The sequence below is a fragment of the Cricetulus griseus genome, chromosome 2, assembly GCF_003668045.3.
Source record: "Cricetulus griseus strain 17A/GY chromosome 2, alternate assembly CriGri-PICRH-1.0, whole genome shotgun sequence".
NCBI lineage: Eukaryota > Metazoa > Chordata > Mammalia > Rodentia > Cricetidae > Cricetulus > Cricetulus griseus.
The window spans coordinates 90,757,278-90,775,545 of NC_048595.1; the positions used below are offsets into that span (position 1 = coordinate 90,757,278).

General features: G+C 40.2%; 1 protein-coding gene across 1 annotated transcript; it reads right to left on the reverse strand.

Moving 5' to 3' along the window:
- Positions 1-603: 603 nt before the first annotated feature.
- Positions 604-11,812, reverse strand: LOC100760938 (protein NipSnap homolog 3B). The gene is made up of 6 exons (XM_027403086.2): positions 11,644-11,812; positions 7,911-8,121; positions 5,453-5,611; positions 2,825-2,974; positions 1,478-1,564; positions 604-1,391 (listed from the first exon to the last, which is right to left on the reverse strand). Exons 1-6 carry the CDS (start codon positions 11,701-11,703, stop codon positions 1,315-1,317), a joined length of 744 nt encoding a protein of 247 aa, XP_027258887.1. The 5' UTR covers positions 11,704-11,812; the 3' UTR covers positions 604-1,314.
- Between the last annotated feature and the right edge of the window lie 6,456 nt (positions 11,813-18,268).

Genomic DNA, 18,268 nt, shown 5'->3' on the forward strand with positions numbered 1-18,268 from the left:
CCCTCTATCAAACCTCCCCTCCCCTTCACCCTTCTCTGCCCCCGTTAGTCCCCTCTGTTACCAGTTTTGTTTTTACTTTCATTTCATATAGACGTGCATGATTTCATGTACAGAAAATCTAGGAACCACATATGAGAGAAAACATGATATCTTCTTTTGTATTACTATATGGGGGGAGAGAGAGACAGGATGGTTTTTGTTTGTTTCTTTTCTTTTCAAAGACAGGGTTTCTCTGCGACCCGAAACTATCTGAGAATGACTTCATGGTGTCTTTTAATTGTCTCTCTATGAGTATGTGAAGCACATACCAAGCTCCAGCTATTTCCTATGTGTGAGACACATTACAGTGCTGTGAATATACCTGAAGAGTTCTGAGATGGATGTCTGTGAACACTGCACAGTTTGCCTTCCTGATTACCACCTCATGCCCCAGACAGTCAAGATCTCTAAAGAAGTCTGCCTCCAGAGTCAGCAAGCATCGTCCACTATGTGACTTCACACTCACTATGAAGCTGCCACGTTCGTATGGTGTCATTACCCTACGCCACATAGGAAGAGCTCCAGAGGAGAGGATATCAATATACAAGACACAGCTGAAAAGAATCAGAATGGGTGTGAAGGCTTTTATTAGGTCAAAGATTTCCAATTATAAAGATTTCATTGAAGTAAATATCATAATCTTTCTGAGTGATTCAAGATAAAGTTAAAAATAGTAAAAGTTAATTAAAAATGAACATGCCAAAACCATACTATCCAGTAACAAGTCTCAAGTTTATATTATTTTCCTACTTTGACTTAATAATTAATGTGAAATCACAATTAATACAGATGGTATTATATTGTACCTTTATAAAGTATTACGACAAATACTAGATTTAATATTTCTATGAATCCCATTTGATATCACAAAGCAAACACTATTGGGTAAAAAATTATTTTTAAATTTCAGGAAAAATGAACATGTTCAAAAAACAGATACTGTATTTAACTAATTTAAAAATATTTCAAAATCATTATTTGAATATAAGACAGCAATGAGTCATAAAATCACAGAAGACAAGATATTGTGGAACAATAAAGTACCAGGGTCACAGAGTAAAGGCAACTCTTTCTTATGTCTGACATGGTGACATGAAATGGCATGGGGAAAATGAACAGAAGTATTTCCGGAATTGCTGGTAGTAGAGGACACAGGTAGCCTTCAAATACAGAGGGACTGGGAAGTAACTCACCACCTCCCTCAGACAACAAAGAGACTGATTCTTTTGAGCATCTCATGTCAGTGACGGGGATGTCCCATGTCCAGGTTGGAAACTACTTCAGTGGTGAAAAGGATGCTGGGATCAGGAACATATTCTGCTGAGACTCGAGGTAGTTGACGCTTTCCCGAACTGCAAAGACATTTTACAAGACAATGAAGTTATCGGCTGAATCAAATGTGTTCCAAAAATAATTCACATCTAATGAAACAGCTCACCAGCAGCCACGACTCTGGGGTCCTCATGAGACCAGTGTCTCCCAGCCGCGCGACTGTCTGCACTCTCGTTCCACCACAGAACATGAACTGCAGGAGGGATTCAGAAGTTAGCTGTAAGTTTTAATAACAGGTATTTTTTCTTTTATTTTGAGATTGTAACATAATTTTTTATTTTCTTTTCCCCCTCCAAACCCTCCTACACAACCTTCCTTGCTCATTCAAATTTGTGTCCTCTATTTCCATTAATTTTTGTCACCTGCGTATTTGTATGCATGTGTGTATTATATTCTAAATATAACCTTACTGCAGGTATTATTAAGAATATTAAGTGTGTTGCATGTACTAGGCATAAAGTTTCGGGCCTTCAGAATGAAAACCTCTGATCTACATCCCTGACCCTGATTGTGTATGTGTGTGGATGCACACACGTGTAAGCATGTGGAAGTCAGTGGTCAATGACTTCCAGCCAGACTCCTATTTCCATCTTCCTAGGGCTGAGGTTATAAATGGTGCCACTGTAGTCAGCTTTGACATAGGTGCTAGGGATCAAACTCAGGCCATCATGCCAGTACAGTCTGTCTATCCAAACTAGAGTCCACAAAGCTATCACCAGGCATGCTCATGCATTGTTTCCAGCCTTTTTATATCTAATAATTCTTTGGTCTTGGCATCCCTTTGTCATAGATGTTTATAGAACACTATTAATTTCAATAATGAGAAATAGGTAATTTTTTTTTGGTTTGGCTTTGTCCATAATTTTTACATATATATATGTATATATATATATACATATATATATATGCATGTATGTATGTTTATATTTTCATTCAGAAAATATACAATCTCTTTACTCCAATAATGTTATTTTGAAAGAAATTTTAAGATTTTAGAAGACAAAATTAAAAGAATTAATATTTTCTTAAAGATTCTTCCAGTTTCTAAGCAATAGTTAGCCTGTAAAATAGCTCCAAAAGGTATAAGCAATCACAATAAAAGATAAGTATTTTCATACCTTATAATTAGAAAAAAAACCTTCAAAATCAAAATCATAATAAAACAAAAACAAAACAAACAAAAAGTACCCAGGGGCTGGAGAGATGGCTCAGCGGTTAAGAGCACTGGCTGCTCTTGCAGAGGTTCTGAGTTCAATTGCCAGCAACCGCATGGAGGCTCACAACCACCTGTAATGAATTGTGGTGCCCTTTTCTGGCCTGCAGGCACACATGCAGGCAGAACACTGTACACCTAATAAACAAATAAATCTTAAACAAACTAACAAAACCAAATATCCAAGAAACAGGTGATCACGAGCATTCATAACGGTCTCATAGAAATAGACAGCTGTACCTCTGTTGAGGGCTCCATATTCAGTGTGGAAAACACCAACTAGTGTAGAGTAGCCAAGATCGACATGGGCATTTACAGCCCTTTTGAATGCGTTACCCCACAGAGCTGGGCCTCCGGGCTTCATCTGAAAAGTAGCCAATTCATAGACTCCTAGAATTGACACAAATTATTTAACAGACATTATTTAATAGACATTATTCAAGCAAGTCTCTTTGTTTGACTTGAGTGGAAGGTGGCGCTATGTGCTTGAAGGGTCATCTACATATACAGATTTATGCAGGAATATTCACTAATTCTTTGCATTATTTTTCCCCTTTTTTATGGTTAGAAAATCTTGTCTATGTTTAAAGTTAACCTTAATAACTGAGGGGAAATAGAAGCTATATAAGAATTACATTAAATATTTTTAATCTGGGAACTTTCTTAACATAGCAGATACTGATACTTTATCATGAAACAGGATTTTAAGCTGTTCAAGTCTATAAGAAATAAGTATCTTCTAATGTTCCACTTTTCCCTCTTCTTTTCAGTTTTGTGAGGGGAGACATTTTTCTTTGTATAAACCTTCTCCTGTGGGAGCCTGTTTCTAACAGGAAAAGCAAAAAAACATGGCCTGAAGCCCTACCTAACTTTCTGAAGGGGTTTATTATTCTTATATATCCAAGAATTGCTTGACAGGCTGTTCACCTCCAGTCAGAAATATAAAACAGAGGTGGGAAACTGGAGGCTAAGTAGTGTGATAGAAACATGTATAAGGTCACTAAGAAATTATGAAAAATATAAAGATTTAAGCCCAGTGAGATGGTTCAGTGTTTTCAAAATGCTTGTTGCCAAGTCTGACAAAGTTCATTCCTTGGAACACACACGATATAAGGAAGGAACCAACAATCCCAAGTTGTTCTCTGATCTATCACACTACAGCATGAATATACACTATATAAATAAATGTGAAAAGTGTAAAAACAAAACAAAACAAGATTTGGCACTTCAAGAGATGGTAAGAATGTTTGGGCAGTTCGGAGAGCAAAGGGCACATGCCTTGTGGCTTGGGTCCCATAACCCAGGGTAGAGGCAGCAAGAGAATGAAGAAAAGACACACATGCAGGTGCACACACAACGAGGCTGGAATCAGGAGAGGCTCTTTAACATCACCACTTCCACCACCAGCTGAAACCTCAGCTTGTTTATTGGGTGCAGCACGGGGATGGGGGTTAGCTAGTCTAGCAGGAGGTCTCTGCAGGTGAGTGGCCCAGGAGGAGGAAGCTGCAGCTGCTGTCTGCACACAAGGATCAATCATTCATAAACACTCATAGCTGACTCCTACCAAAAGCTCTGCCATTTCCCTTGAGCCTTGCCAACTGTCCCATGGGTCTAGGGCCTTGTGTACCCTTGCTAGGTTCTTGCCCGTGTTAAAATACACACTCACTCAGAACTTCACTCAGGGCTTCCTCTACTCACTACAGGTAAAGGTCTCAATGAAACTTCAAATTTCTTGTACTCTAAAAGACATTATAGAGTTAGGACAAAATGGGAAATAAAGTAAAAATTAAAGCGTTATGCTCTTTTAATCTGACCTTTGGTTAAAACAGTTCTTTAAATCAGCAAGGAGCCATATCATAAGGATTATTTTCAAACTGAGAAAGAAGAAAGATGAAGACTGAGAAGTTAGCTACAGTGTATAGCTCAGCAATGTCAGTTAACTCCCTCCCTCCAGACAGTCCATTTTATAAGTAAAGATGTACTTACCTTAAACACTGTAATCTGTAGAAAGTATTTTTATAGTTAAATGTTTATATTCTTTAAACAGGCATGGTAGTAAATGTCTATAATCTCTCCATTTGAGAGTCTAAGGGAGGAGAATTGTGAGTCAGAGGTCAACCTGAGCTACATTGTGAGACTTTGTCTCAATGCTAAAAATGAATAAAAGTTTGTATTGCTTTTGTATTATATAGACTTTTTCTATACTGTAGCTAAGCTTTAACCCATAAAACTTAATTTGCAAGGGCTGGAGAGATGGCTCAGTAGTCAAGAGCACTTGTTCTAGCAGAAAACCTGGGTTCAATTCCCAGTACCCATATGGCAGTTCACAATTGTCTGTAATTCCAGTTCCATGAATATCTGATGCCCTGTTTTGGCCTCCATAGGCACCAGGTATGCCAGTGATAATAGACAGATATATAGGCATGCGTACACACACACACACGCACACGCACACGCACACGCACACACACACACAGCTTTGTTTGGAAAAACAGTTCATAAATTCTCATTTTTAAGGATGAACTAAGATCAGTTTTTATCTCAATTGTCACAGCATCATTTCTATATAAAATAAACAATTCATTTTTTTTTGTTGTTTTCCAGTGACACTTTGTTTTGTTGTTTTGTTTGTTTGGTTTGGTTTTTTGAGTCAAGACAGGGTTTCTCTGTGTAGCTTTGGAGCCTATCCTGACACTCGATCCTGGAGACCAGGCTGGCCTTGAATTCACAGAGATCTGCCTGCCTCTGTCTCCCAGGTGCTGGGATTAAAGGCATGTGCCACCAACGCCCGGCTGTTTTATTTTTTAAATCACTTAACATCTGTACTATTTCAGTCATGAAAACTCACAGCGGCTAAGACAGACGCACCTTCTTTGGGAGGCTTTCCTATTTTGCACCATGGTACCAGGTAGGTGATCTCAACCTCTTGTTTATCAATGAAAGCCAAATTTGGAATGAGGAATTCTTCTTGCCATGCCTTATCATTGGCCAAGGCTTTACGAACTGCTGTTCGATGAGCAAAATTATCTATGGTGGAAAAAAATGGAGAAAAGTTTAAATTGTTTTATTTAAAATTATCTAATTTTGGATTTTACTCAAATGAGCAAACATTTTATCCACAGCACACAAGAACTCTGTGTTACCTCATTGGGAACACCCACTTGCAAAGATGTGACATCTACATCAAGTCATTTAATAGTCTTCAGGGCAAAAGAAATAGAAGGACTATTGTGATTTCACTGAGCTGGCTGCACATGCTCTGCCACTCAGTGGTATGCAGGAGTTAAGTCACTATGTGTTTCTCAGTCTGTGATACGGGGAATAATATAACATGAATCTCCAGGTTTGGGGTGAGGATTACATGAACCCATGAAGAGCACTCAGAACAGACTTTAGCACTTGGTGCTCCGTGGATGTGGACTCTTCAACTGCAGCTCATAACTGACAGTCCCAGTTGACAGGAAAATATTTTGGTAGTGATGGTAGGCGGTCAAGTCAAGGTATACACTGAACAAATTTCAACATAAGTAAAATAAAATGCATTCTGTAAACAAAAACAGTGTTGTCTTTCTCACTCTTGTTCATTCTCTTATGAGTCATGATTTAACTTGCACCCCATCTGAAGCAGATATTAATTTTGATGAGGCTGATCTATTACAGCATGGAAAAGCCCCAAACTGTGATAGATTAGGTACAGAATAGACAGTATTGACAGTGAAGCATTTTTTAAAAACTAATCTGGACACTGATGGGCAAACCCAAAAGGAAATGATGAAGAATTGTTTGGGTACTCTCAGACCCTGCTGCAGAGTGTGAAAACCATCAGAGGAGTAAGGAACGTCACACATTCTTGTAACTTCTCCTTTCTGTAGCTATGTCATCTTCTGCTTGAGAAGACCTTTCTTCAACTCCTCTGCCTTTACCTCCATTATGGAACATGACAGTGAATTCTTTGAAATTGTGAAGAACTTAAACAAAAGTGATTGCTACATATAACAAAATCATTAAATCTTAGAGAAGCTTAAAAGTTGATATGTATGACATCCTAAAATTTGCAGGCAAATGGACAGAACTAGAAAAAAAAATCCTAAGTGAGGTAACCCTAAACCAGAAAAACAAATATAGTACGTACTTACTCATAAGTGGATACCAGACATAAAGCAAAGATATCCAGATTACAATTCACAACCCCAGAGAATCTTGAACCCTCTGCCAGAAACAGATGGAAGCAGATGTAGAAATCTGCAACTAACCAATGGGCCAACCTCCTGAAGTACAATCAAAGTGAGGGAGGAGCAAAAATATGAACAAAGGAGTCAAGGCCATAATGGGGAAACCCACAGGATCAGCTGACCTGAGCTAGTGAGAGATCACTGACTCAGATCTGAAGAATGGGGAACCTGCTTAAGACCCAACTAGACTCCCTTAATATAGGTGACAATGGTGCGACTGGGACAATATATGAGGCCACTGGCAATGGGTCCAAGACCTAACACTAATGCACAAACTGACTTAGTGGAGCCCATTTTTTTATGGAGAGATATCATGCCCAGCCTAAACACAGGGGTGTGGGGATGGAGAGGTGCCTTGGTCCTGCCTCAACTAGATGATGGGACAGACTTAGTAGACTTCCTATGGGACACCTTACCCTCTCTGGGTAATGGGGGAGTGGAGGGAGTAAGAGAAAAGGAGGGAAGGGGAACAGGGATTGGAATGTAAAAAATAAATTAATAAAAAAGTGTAAAGCTGGGAGAGGCAGGGGTATCTCTGAGTTTGAGGCCAGTCTGGTTCCAGGACATGCTCCAAAACAATACAGAGAAACCCTGTCTCGAAAAAGCAAAATAAATAAATAAATAAATAAATACATAGTGAAATATAAAACAGGTTGATAGTTGATGCCCCCCAAAGGCTCTAAATATGAAAAATTTTAAAACAGTAAGCACTAAATGCTGATATCCAGCTTTATCTATTAATAAGACACTTGCATTTTATATTCTCCACTTACTTGGACTTTTGTAAGCATGGATTTTAATTTTTAAAAGGCTTTTCCAACAAGCCATTTTAATACTTTGAGAATTAAGTCAGTTCATCAAAGGAGGGGTTGGTATGAGACACCATGTTCCCATTAATGTTGACCTCAGAGTCTAAGCAAGTAGTTGATACAAAGATACAAAGGGGTCACTGAGTAATTGACCCTGGCTTTGTTACTGTATTGCTTTCAAATGTTTTCTCCTGTGTATGTACACTCATACACACTGAAGAACCAAGCTTTACAGACCATCTGACAACAAGCAGTTGCATGAAACGGAAGCTGTGTGATTCATACCATACTTCCAAATATGGAATACTTTGTTTGTTCTGCCTCCAAATTCTACACTCCAATATCCAACCAATTCAGAGTGAGCTGTCCGGAGGTTAACATTTTTCTTGAAATTTTCCAGGAACTCATTTGTCTTTGAGGGCTTGAGAAAATAGGTGCGGAATTCATAAAATGTCCCATCACTTTGCCTGGGGCCTGTAGCAAAAGGTGAACATACCTGAAAAAACAGACAAGGGACACTGAAATATTTTGGAAAGGATATGATTTATCATGTTGTTATAAGCATATATTTGAGCCTGGAAACAAAGGGCATACAGTAGACACATAATTTGTTTTGCTATTTCTCCTGTCAACTCTATAGACAAACATGTTTTGGTAGAGATGATAATAAAGGAAACTGCTGTTAACTATGCTGAATGCAGAGTTACTTTCCTAGCTGGAGGGCATTGCTAAGCACATTTCCATGAAAAGTTGTTGATAAGCTATCACCAAAGTTGTAATCATGTTTCCCAGGGACTTTGGTCAGATTCCTTATCTGGAGTTTTCTCGTATTTAGGCAACATCACGAGTCAACAGTACAACTTGTTTAAAAGAAGCCTGCAAATTCTGTATTTGTGTCTTTTTAACAGACACAATGAAAATGCTTATTAGCAGAAGACGTTTTGAGTTCCTATAAAATTATTTATCTAAACTTTTAAAAAATACTCAGTGAAGTAAACTACTGGTCAGATAAAGGGTGCAGTGAATCATCAATGGCTTTGCAATATAGTGGATAGCTCTATGAAAGCTGAAAGGGGAAAATTCAAGGAGAGATGTGCTCTGAAACATTACTTTCCTGTTGCGGGCACAGAGATCCTTGCACCCACACGCACGGTGTCCTCTCCTCAATGGAGGAGACAAAACACCTGTTTTCTTCCCAGAAGGCTGGCAGTGGATATTGTTAACAACCTGGTGACCTTTTTGCTATTTGTGGAGGCAGACCTCACCCAAATGCCCCAGACTGATCATCCCAGACTTATCGATGCTTGGACTGTTATCTAGTTAACCCTATCCTTATGGGAGATGTCACTTTTGTTGTATGGCCTGCTGATCTCTATGCTATTGTTCAGAGGCCACAATACATTCCATTCCCTTTAGCTATAGAACCTACCTTATGGTCACACATCCTTTGCAAAGGAATTCTATGTAGTCACACCTTAAGCTTTTATGTGCACTTGGAATTGGAATGATTGTTGCCTGGAAACTTTTCCCCAAATCGTACTGTGTTTTAAATACAATGAACATCCTAGCATTATATTCCTAAAAGTCTGATCCAGGTTAACTAAGTTAAAATTTGTCATTTACTTACATCCAGTTATCTCAGGTTGATGAAAATATCGTTTAATAGTCATGTGTCTTATATGAAAATCTTCTGTTAAACCTGAGATTAGCTAGAGAAAGATCAGTTCCACAATTTTGGAGCCAAATTTGAAGCAAGCTTTAATTAAACACTGGACAGGAGGATGGGCTCTGGCCAGGACCATTCTGGGGTTTCCAGAAAATGGTGACAAGGCACATTTTGTAGAGGTTTAAAAAGGCAATTCCATAAGGCCAATTAGGGGTAGGCATCTATCCTAGTGTACTTCCTGCCTGTACATCCTGCCTACGTGTGATCAAGCCAGACTGGTGCAGTTGAGTCAAACAAACTGGTCTAGGGAATGAAAACACGTGATTTGTTATCTCCCATAAACAATAGCCTCTAGCATTTCAGGAGCTATCTGTCCTTGGGTAAGTGGAGTTTACAGGTTGACTTTGGCCCTTATACTTCATGTGATGATTTAATGTCTGCTAGGAAGCACCTTTCCATAAACTGCCCTGTGTATGGTTACTGATCACACACACACACACACACACACACACACACACACACACACACACACACACCATTCTAGTTTATAGCCCCATCTTAAGTAGGTTGAATTAGCATGTATCCATTTCCTACAAGTAATGAAACCAGAAAAATATACAAAGCCACTTTGGTAAGTAGAGCTATGACCAAATTAGGGCTTACCTTGATCACTTATATGACTAATGAAAGCAATAGGCTTTAACTCTATTTTTATTTACAAGCCACAATAGTATATTAATTTTGCTTGTATGCAGGGGCTCATTTCATTCATGATTATGAGTTATGCTTCTACTGTCCCAAATAACTAAAGCAGTGCTCCTATGTGGTAGGAAGGCTTGTAGTGTTAGTAATCACACTCTGTTTTATACTTGTAGTTAAAAATAAATAACAGTTGGAGAGTTGGCTCAGTGGTTAAGAGCACTTGTTGCTCTTGCATTCCAGAGAATGGAACCTGGGTTCCATTTCCAGTACCCACTTGGTGGCTCTCAATGGTATGTAACACTAGTCCCAAGGGATCCATTGCCCTCTTCTGATTCCCTTGAGCACTAGATACATACATGGTGCACAAACACATAAAAATAATCTATGTGCTTAAAAACATAAAAGGTGATAAAAATGAGACATGGATACTTGCAACAAGCTTTTAGAGTGATTCATAGAATTTGTATTTATAGAAGAGAAGTTATTGGTGAAAGACACTTCTACAGTCTTTCACACAAGAAAATATACATTAAAGAATTGAAAAGATGTATGTTAAGAGGTGAGGTCATTTAGTGCATCAGGTCTGGACCAAACTGTGCCAAGGCAGAAATCTGCTTGATGTCCTGTTATCTCAAAATTGAGGCTTATTCTCAACCATACTAGGAAGACATCGAGGGCAAAGCCGCATTTGTATTACACTCTTCTTTAGTGTTCACCGCAGTCTGTCTCTAGACCAGGTTAAGTTAACGCTCTTCCTAAATGCATAAAGTCAAGTTGACCCGGGTCAATGCCAGAGGCTGGTTCGCTGGCTGCCTTTCATGCACGTCCCATCTCAGGCACAACCATCTTCATGAGGCTCCAGGGCCTTGCTCGGCTTCGGAACTCCCAGACCCTAACTGCAGGGCAGGATGTTCCCATGGCGACCCTGATATCCCGTTCAAATCTCTCCATAAAGCGCCCGCTTTTGAAACAGATGGCGACTGTAAAACCTTAATGAGTCACGATGGTGGAGGTTGCAAGAACGCAATGGTTAGGGCTTCAGGGATGACCCCGGGCCAGAAAACGCCCTTTGTCCAGCATCTGAAGAGGTGACTCATCAATTGGTGCCTCTTAAAGCATTGGGTACCTTGGACTCACCAGGTCTCGGCTCCTGATAGAACTGGGACATTGGCTAGACATACCAGGCCACTGTCAGTGAACCAGAGGGCGTGTACTCGCACACCAGACCCCGCCCCATCTCGCCGCTTTGGCCTCACAAACCCTGCCCCACAAACCGGCCTACCTTCGGAGCGCAGCATTCCCTCACTGACCCCGCCCACCTCCCAAAGCCGCGAGCCCGCCACAGGCCCCCGCCCACCTCCCTGGACACAGCTCTGCACCCCACAGACCCGCCCACTTCGCAGCGCCGCTTTCTCGCGCGCCACAGACCCCGCCCGCTTCCCTGAAGCCGCACGAACTCTCCGCCCCACAGACCCGCCCCCTCCCACGGCCGCGCGCCACAGGCTCCGCCCACCTTCCTGAACAAACCTCAAAGTCCCCACAGACCGTCCCCACAGACCGCGCCCACTTCCCAGAGCCCTGTTAGGGCACGGCTTAGAGACTGTGTCTACCGCCCTGCGTGTGACCCTCGCGCGTTCCCGCGTCCCCTACCTGAGGCGCCAGCACACGGGGGACCAGCGCCTTCCTCAGGCAGCTTCCGAATGCGAGCATGGCGCGACCTGGGGCGCGCAGGAGTGACGGCCTTTGGTTTCTGGGACTCGCGCTCTTCTCGCTTCCTAGTGCGCGCGTGCCGGCCTGCTCGGTTAGGACCTCGTTGTACTGGGAGGGGCTCAGCGGCCCCGCCCCGCCCCGCCTGCTCGGGAAGCTCAGCCGGTGCTGCTCAGCCAGTGCTGCTTGGCTTTTGTTCTGGTTCCTGGGGTGGCTGCAAAGACCTGAGTTCCGTGCTGTTCTACATATTGGGCCACAACTCTCCCCCCCCCCCCACGGACAAGGAGAGCAAACGCTCCAAAATGTAGGGCGTACCATGGGTGCTTTGAAGTTTGGGGGTGGGGGTGACCTCGTGGCAACCTCCAGCGAGCTTTCACCTTCCTCAAAGAGTACTCAGCATCTGTTAACCATCCCACCATCCCCCCTCACCCCCAACAGTGTCCTGGGAGGCTCTGAATGAAGATGGAGCCCAGAACAGTGGGCCCGCTGGTCTGAAATCACAAGTAGAGACCGAAATTAAGTAATTTTGTGGGCCTTGAAAGCAGACCTCCTATAGGCCCTCAGAAAAACTTAATTTACCAATTTTTCTAGTGCGTGTTTGTGTTCTTCGTTGAGCATATTCTAGAGTTTTCCAACTATACTCACTTGGAAGGTTGGAATTTAGAAACATTTCATTTTCAGGTACACATTAAATAGCTAATTGATCCCAATATCTTGAATAATTTCCCTGATGAAAATAGTCTCTTGGCTACCTTACTAATGTACACTAGGCTACATTATTTACTGGTCATCAGGGATTAAAATTTTTTTTAGTGTCAAACTTCTGGGAACCTTGTGAGCCTTTAAATCCCTAAAGATTTTATGCTTAGCAAATACATATAACTACAAATTACACTGAATAAACATCATCAAAACATAAAGGTAAGTTATTGAAAACATACATGCTTCTTTCCATAGACATTAAATAACAATCTAAGGTGTAAGACAGCATTTTAAGTAGTGATGAGCATAAGAGGAAATTTGACACATCTGTAGCTACTGAAATATATCTATGACTTTTATTGATTAAAATCACAAATCCTGATAATATTGTGCATTATTCCCTTCTTTTATGACCAAAGGGGATGCAGTTGGTTACAACTGAGATACAACTTTTACCCATCCTGGTTACCAAAAACTTGAAGTGCTGTCAACAGCCTGCTTTGGACTAATCATACACTGTTTTTCTGGAGTATTAACTCTCAAAGAAACCTAGGAGTAGATGGGGCAGGGAGGTTGAGTTGGGGGAAGAACAGAAGAGAGCAAGATAAGAGATAATATAATAGAGGGAGTTCAAAGAGAAATCAGGCACTAGGGAAATGTCTGGAGAACTACAAAGATGACACCAACTAACAATCTAAGCAGTCTAAGCTACCTTAAATGCCCTCTCCTGATAATGAGATTGATGGCTAACTTATATGCCATCCTAGAACCTTCATCCAGGCTGGTGGAAGTAGAAGCAGACACCCACAGCTAAACCTTGAACTGAACTGAAATCCAGTTACAGAGAAGGAGGACGGATGAGAATAGGGGTCCATACCAGGCTGGTGAAACCCACAGAAACAGCTGACCTGAACAAGGGAGAGCTCTTGGTCACCAGACTGATAGTTGGGAAACCAGCATGGGACTGACCCCCTCCCCATGTGGGTATCAGTGAGGAGACCTTGGAAATCTATGGGGCCCCTTGTAGTGGATCAGTACTTATAGCTACCATAGGAATAGACTCTTGGAGCCCATCCCACATGGAGGGATACTCCCTGAGCCTAGACACAAGGGGCTTGGCCTAGGCCCTATCCCAAAGGATATGACAGACTTTGAAGACCCCCTACGGAAGGCCTCACCCTCCCTGGGGAGCAGATAGGGTATGGGATAGGTGGGGCGTTAGTGTGGGGGGCAGGGGAGGGGGGGAGGGAGAGGGACCTGGGATTAACATGTAAAATAATTTTCTTTCTAATTAAAATTTAAAAAGAAACCTAGGTGTAATGGCTATCTGAGGTGCCTATTAGCATGTTAAAGTGGACACTGGCCTGGCTCCTCAATACTTCTCACCCCTCACCACACCCTAAATTTCTCCAGCCCCCCGAACTTCTGCTTCCCTTCTTCCAGCTTCTCTTTCCTATATAACTTCAGCCATTTTGGTTACGTGTTCTCTTGGTTCTCCTGGTCCTAGGCTCCTCTCTTCATCCATTTGTCCTCTCTCCTCCTCCCTCATTCTCCCTCTTCCCCCCCCCCCTTTCATGGCCTGGTCTATTCTACTGGCCATGTTCAGTCTGGATCCTTCCAGATGCTTCTGGCTGTTCTCTTCCTTGTATTTACAGTAAAAACCTTTTCTACCATACCCAGGAGTGGCCATGTACTCATTTTCATTTCATAGAGTACATACCCATTGAATTGCTGACTCTGTTGTGTGCATATAATAATACCCTAGAGTGTACCCATTGATGACTTCTAAGTTATGTGCATTATATCTTAAATAAATACTATCAAAATATTTTATGAATTTATACTTTCCATACCAGTGTGTAAGGCTTTTCTGACCATGTTTTTATTATTTTTCTAGTTTGACTTTTGTGAAAACACATTTGTGCACCTCAAATAACAAGTAGGTATCATTTTCAAACTTGGAGGATGGTTGACCTATGATGCAGGCAAACAGAACAATGTCCTTGGTGTGGTGTTCTGTGTTCAAAGGTTAAACTTGTGCAACTGTGCAGTTGGAATCAGGTGCAGTGCATCTGCTAGCCCAACTGGGAGGTGGCCTTGAACATTTGGGACTCTGGATCCTTCCTTGCAGAACTTCCTGTCCTTGCAGAAGTTTCTCCTTTGGGGACTATATTCTAAGGCCACTAGATGGTGACATAGAGTAACTTTTCTTTCTTTAGGCATAGTCTGAGCACTGACCCCAACCACCAAGTGGGGATTGAACCCAGGGTTTCTGGAATGTCAGGCAAGGGTGAAATAAACTGAGTTGTATTTCCTGCTCCCCCCCTTTTTTTTTTGCAATTTTCTTGTAATTTAAACTACAATTATTTAGAGTGAAATCGTGTGTGTGTGTGTGTGTGTGTGTGTGTGTGTGTGTGTGTGTGTGTGTGTGTTATGGCTTGTGATGCTTATTTAATTTCAGTAAAGGCAAATTACCACCACAATGTTTATGAGTTGATTGATTATACATAAAAGGAATATTTTTGTAATAGAAGTAAAAGTCAATTTTCATTCAGTGTCCCTTAAGTTTATGAATTGCTATATTATTGGATGTGTGGTAAAGATCAAAATAAATTTTCATTAATAAGTGTTCTGCTTATATCACCAAAGTATCTTTTGTGTGTTGAACATTGAAGGGAGTTCTGTGTGGAAGGAAACAGACTAAGTCTCTATTCTTGAACTGCCAACAGGTGTTCATATTTCTCTATTTGTTGATTTTTTTTAGTACCATTGATAGGAAAAAGATATAACTATCTTAATATTTAATAATAGTATACATTTATCATTTCTACTAAGTATTTTATTACTAAACCACATGAGAATGTACACTTACCATGCCTTTTTATATATGTTTAAAACAAGTGAATTTTAGTGCCAGTGACATTTTAAGACCCATTAGCCATAAATGAAGTAATTGCTGCAGGCTCTACTAGTTCACATTTTAACATGAGTGGACTTTGGGAGGAATTTTCTAGTTTATATTTTCATTATTGAATGTAGCTTGTCTTGGTTTTTAATGTATTTTAGGTTTATATGGCTTTCACTGATTGCTTTATGGTGATTTCTTAACTGACAGCTTTATTTATTTGATGTCACCCTTGTCCCCATTTAGCTACCCTACTTTGTGTTGTTTTTAATTCTCAAGTTTCATACCACATCCTTCTGTTTTTCTTTACAATAATGCCAGTGATGAATAGTTCCTAGACAAGAGATCATCCCATTCCAATGGGCCTGATACTGTGTAAGTATTGAAAGTATCCTATGGTTTGGACATGAAGTATCTCCTGAAGGCTCCTGTGCTGAAGGCCTGGTGTGATGGACAGTTTGCCAGCTTAACACCATCTGCAATCACCTGGGAGAGAGTGTTTAAATCACCCAAGAAAGAGTGTCTCAGTGGGGGATTGTCTAGGTCATGTTGGCTCATGAGGGCTCTTTTTTATTGAGAGAATAGTCTTTGATGTTTGAGCTAAGCAAGAGTGTGACTGGAGGAAGTGCTCACTGAGAGAATACCTATAGCAAGTTTATCTTGTTCCTGGCCTCTCCTCTCTCTCTTTGCTTATGGGCTGCTATGAGGTAAGCAGTCTCCTGTACCACATGCTCTTCCTGCTAGCACTAGTTGCCTTCTCATAGGCCCATACCAATGGAGTCAACTGCTGGCTGAGGGACCCCTGAAGCTATGAGTCAAAACAAATCATTCCTCCCTTTCACTGTTTACTTTGTCCCAGCCGTAGAGATTTAACAAGAATGTCTATGACACTTTTTTCTTTATTCATTTACTCTAATTTTGCTTGGAGAAGCTGTTATTACCATTTTACACTGTAAAAAAATAAACCAAGACTTTCAAAGAAGTAAAGTGCTCTCCAGAGATGACAAATTAAGTAAGTGCTGGTCCACTCATTTCTGCCCACTTGTCCAGTGAGTTTTCCTTTTCTATAAACCATATCTATATGTTTATTTTATAATGTTCACTGAATAATAATTCAAATCTTTTTTCATACACCCCAAAGTGAAATTAATGAGTCAACTTCATTGGATACTTCTCTTCTCCATTATCTAGTCATTTTACAGGAAGTGAATGCTGTTCCTACCAATTTTTCTATTATATTATTTTACCATTTGTCTCAATTTATTAAGTTGAAGTGTCTCAATTTAAATTCAGTTTCTCTCATTTCTTATGAATTGACCATTTTTCAGAATTTTTTAAGCTGTGTTATTTTTATTTTTTAAGGTCCTGGTTTATTACATTTATTCATGTTTCAGTCATTTTATGGTTTTGTTTGTTCTTTTTTTCTTATTGATTTGAAGACTTACTAAAGATGCTGGAAGGAGAAACATAGTGACAACAAAAAAACTTAAAATAACAATGACCTTCAGTGTTGACTTCTTGTATGATCCCCAGACAGACATATTCAGTGGGTCAGAATGGCAGAGGATCATGTTGAGTGAAGGTCTAGTAACTCATATAGCAATAGTTTGTGTGTAAGAGTGACATATGCTATCTCATGCTATCTATGATACAGGGTTATTACAAGAATAAAAACAAGTGTTTCGGATGCAGACTGATACTGAGTTGTGCTTTCTCTTTAAACTTTCACTATATGAGAGATATTATGCCATAAGTACTTGATATATAGACTTACTGGAAAATTGATTTATTTTTTCTAAATTGAAGTTTATCTCAAACTTGTAAGCCAACATAGTCAGAGAGATTAGAAAACACTTGCCCAAAAGAAAAGACTCTTTCATTATATTATTGCCCACAGGTCATTTTTTGCTTGCTAACTCACTTGAATAGAAGGGAGAATATTATTTTGCCCTATAAAATTTATAAAGATAAAGTTTACAGAGTCTTCCCAGCTGAATGTATGAGTAATCTGAAGAACATGGTTTTAGAGCATGCATTCTTGGATTTGAATTCTGGTTTTGAAAATTAGTAGTTGTGTGATTTTTTAAGTTACAAGTTATTTTTTTCTCTAAGTTTTCAGCTAGATTATTGATTGGTGAAATGATATTGTCACTTAAAGTGATGTTGAAATAAAATGAGATAATGAATCACTTCATTTAGAAAAAGCTAATGCAGTAACCTGAAGAGAGTCTAAAGGAGCAAACATTTAGAGGACCTAACATCCTCAGGAAAACGTCATTAAAGATGCTTATTATTTCTTTAAAAATTAAGATTTGGGGGCTGGAGAAATGGCTCAGTGGTTAAGAGCATATACTGTTCTTACAAAAGACCTAAGTTCAGTTCCCAGTGTCCATATCAGGTTGCTCACCTGTACCTCCAACTCTCAGGGACCTAGCAACCTCTTCTGACCTCCACTGGTACTGTGTTATGCTTTGCTACTCACTACAGAAATTTTCATCACATTGAGCAGAAAATTCAAACTCCTTACCAGTTCTATGTGAGCTGGCTCCTACCTCTCTCTCTTTTCACTCTACCTTGTAGCTCACTACAGTCTTGCCTACTGCCTTCCTGTTGGTTGTTGAGCATCTAACCTCATTTCTTCTGAGAACTTGAGTCTGTACATATTCTGGCACCTTTGCTTGCAGTATTCTTTCTAAATCTTCCTGGCTTGATAATTCTCATTGTTTGGGCTTCAGATAGATAATAATTTCTGAGAGATTTACTGTGGCTAAACTGAACCCTTGTCACCCCACTCACTGTCCTCATACTTGGCTCTAGTTTTAGCCAAGGTTATGCTATTTAACTTGTATGTCTTATATGTAAGTCTTCAGGAATACTGACCACATGAAAGTAGGTACTTTGTCTTGTTAACCATGACTTTCAACATGTAGTGTCTGCCATACAGATCAATGACTATCTTGT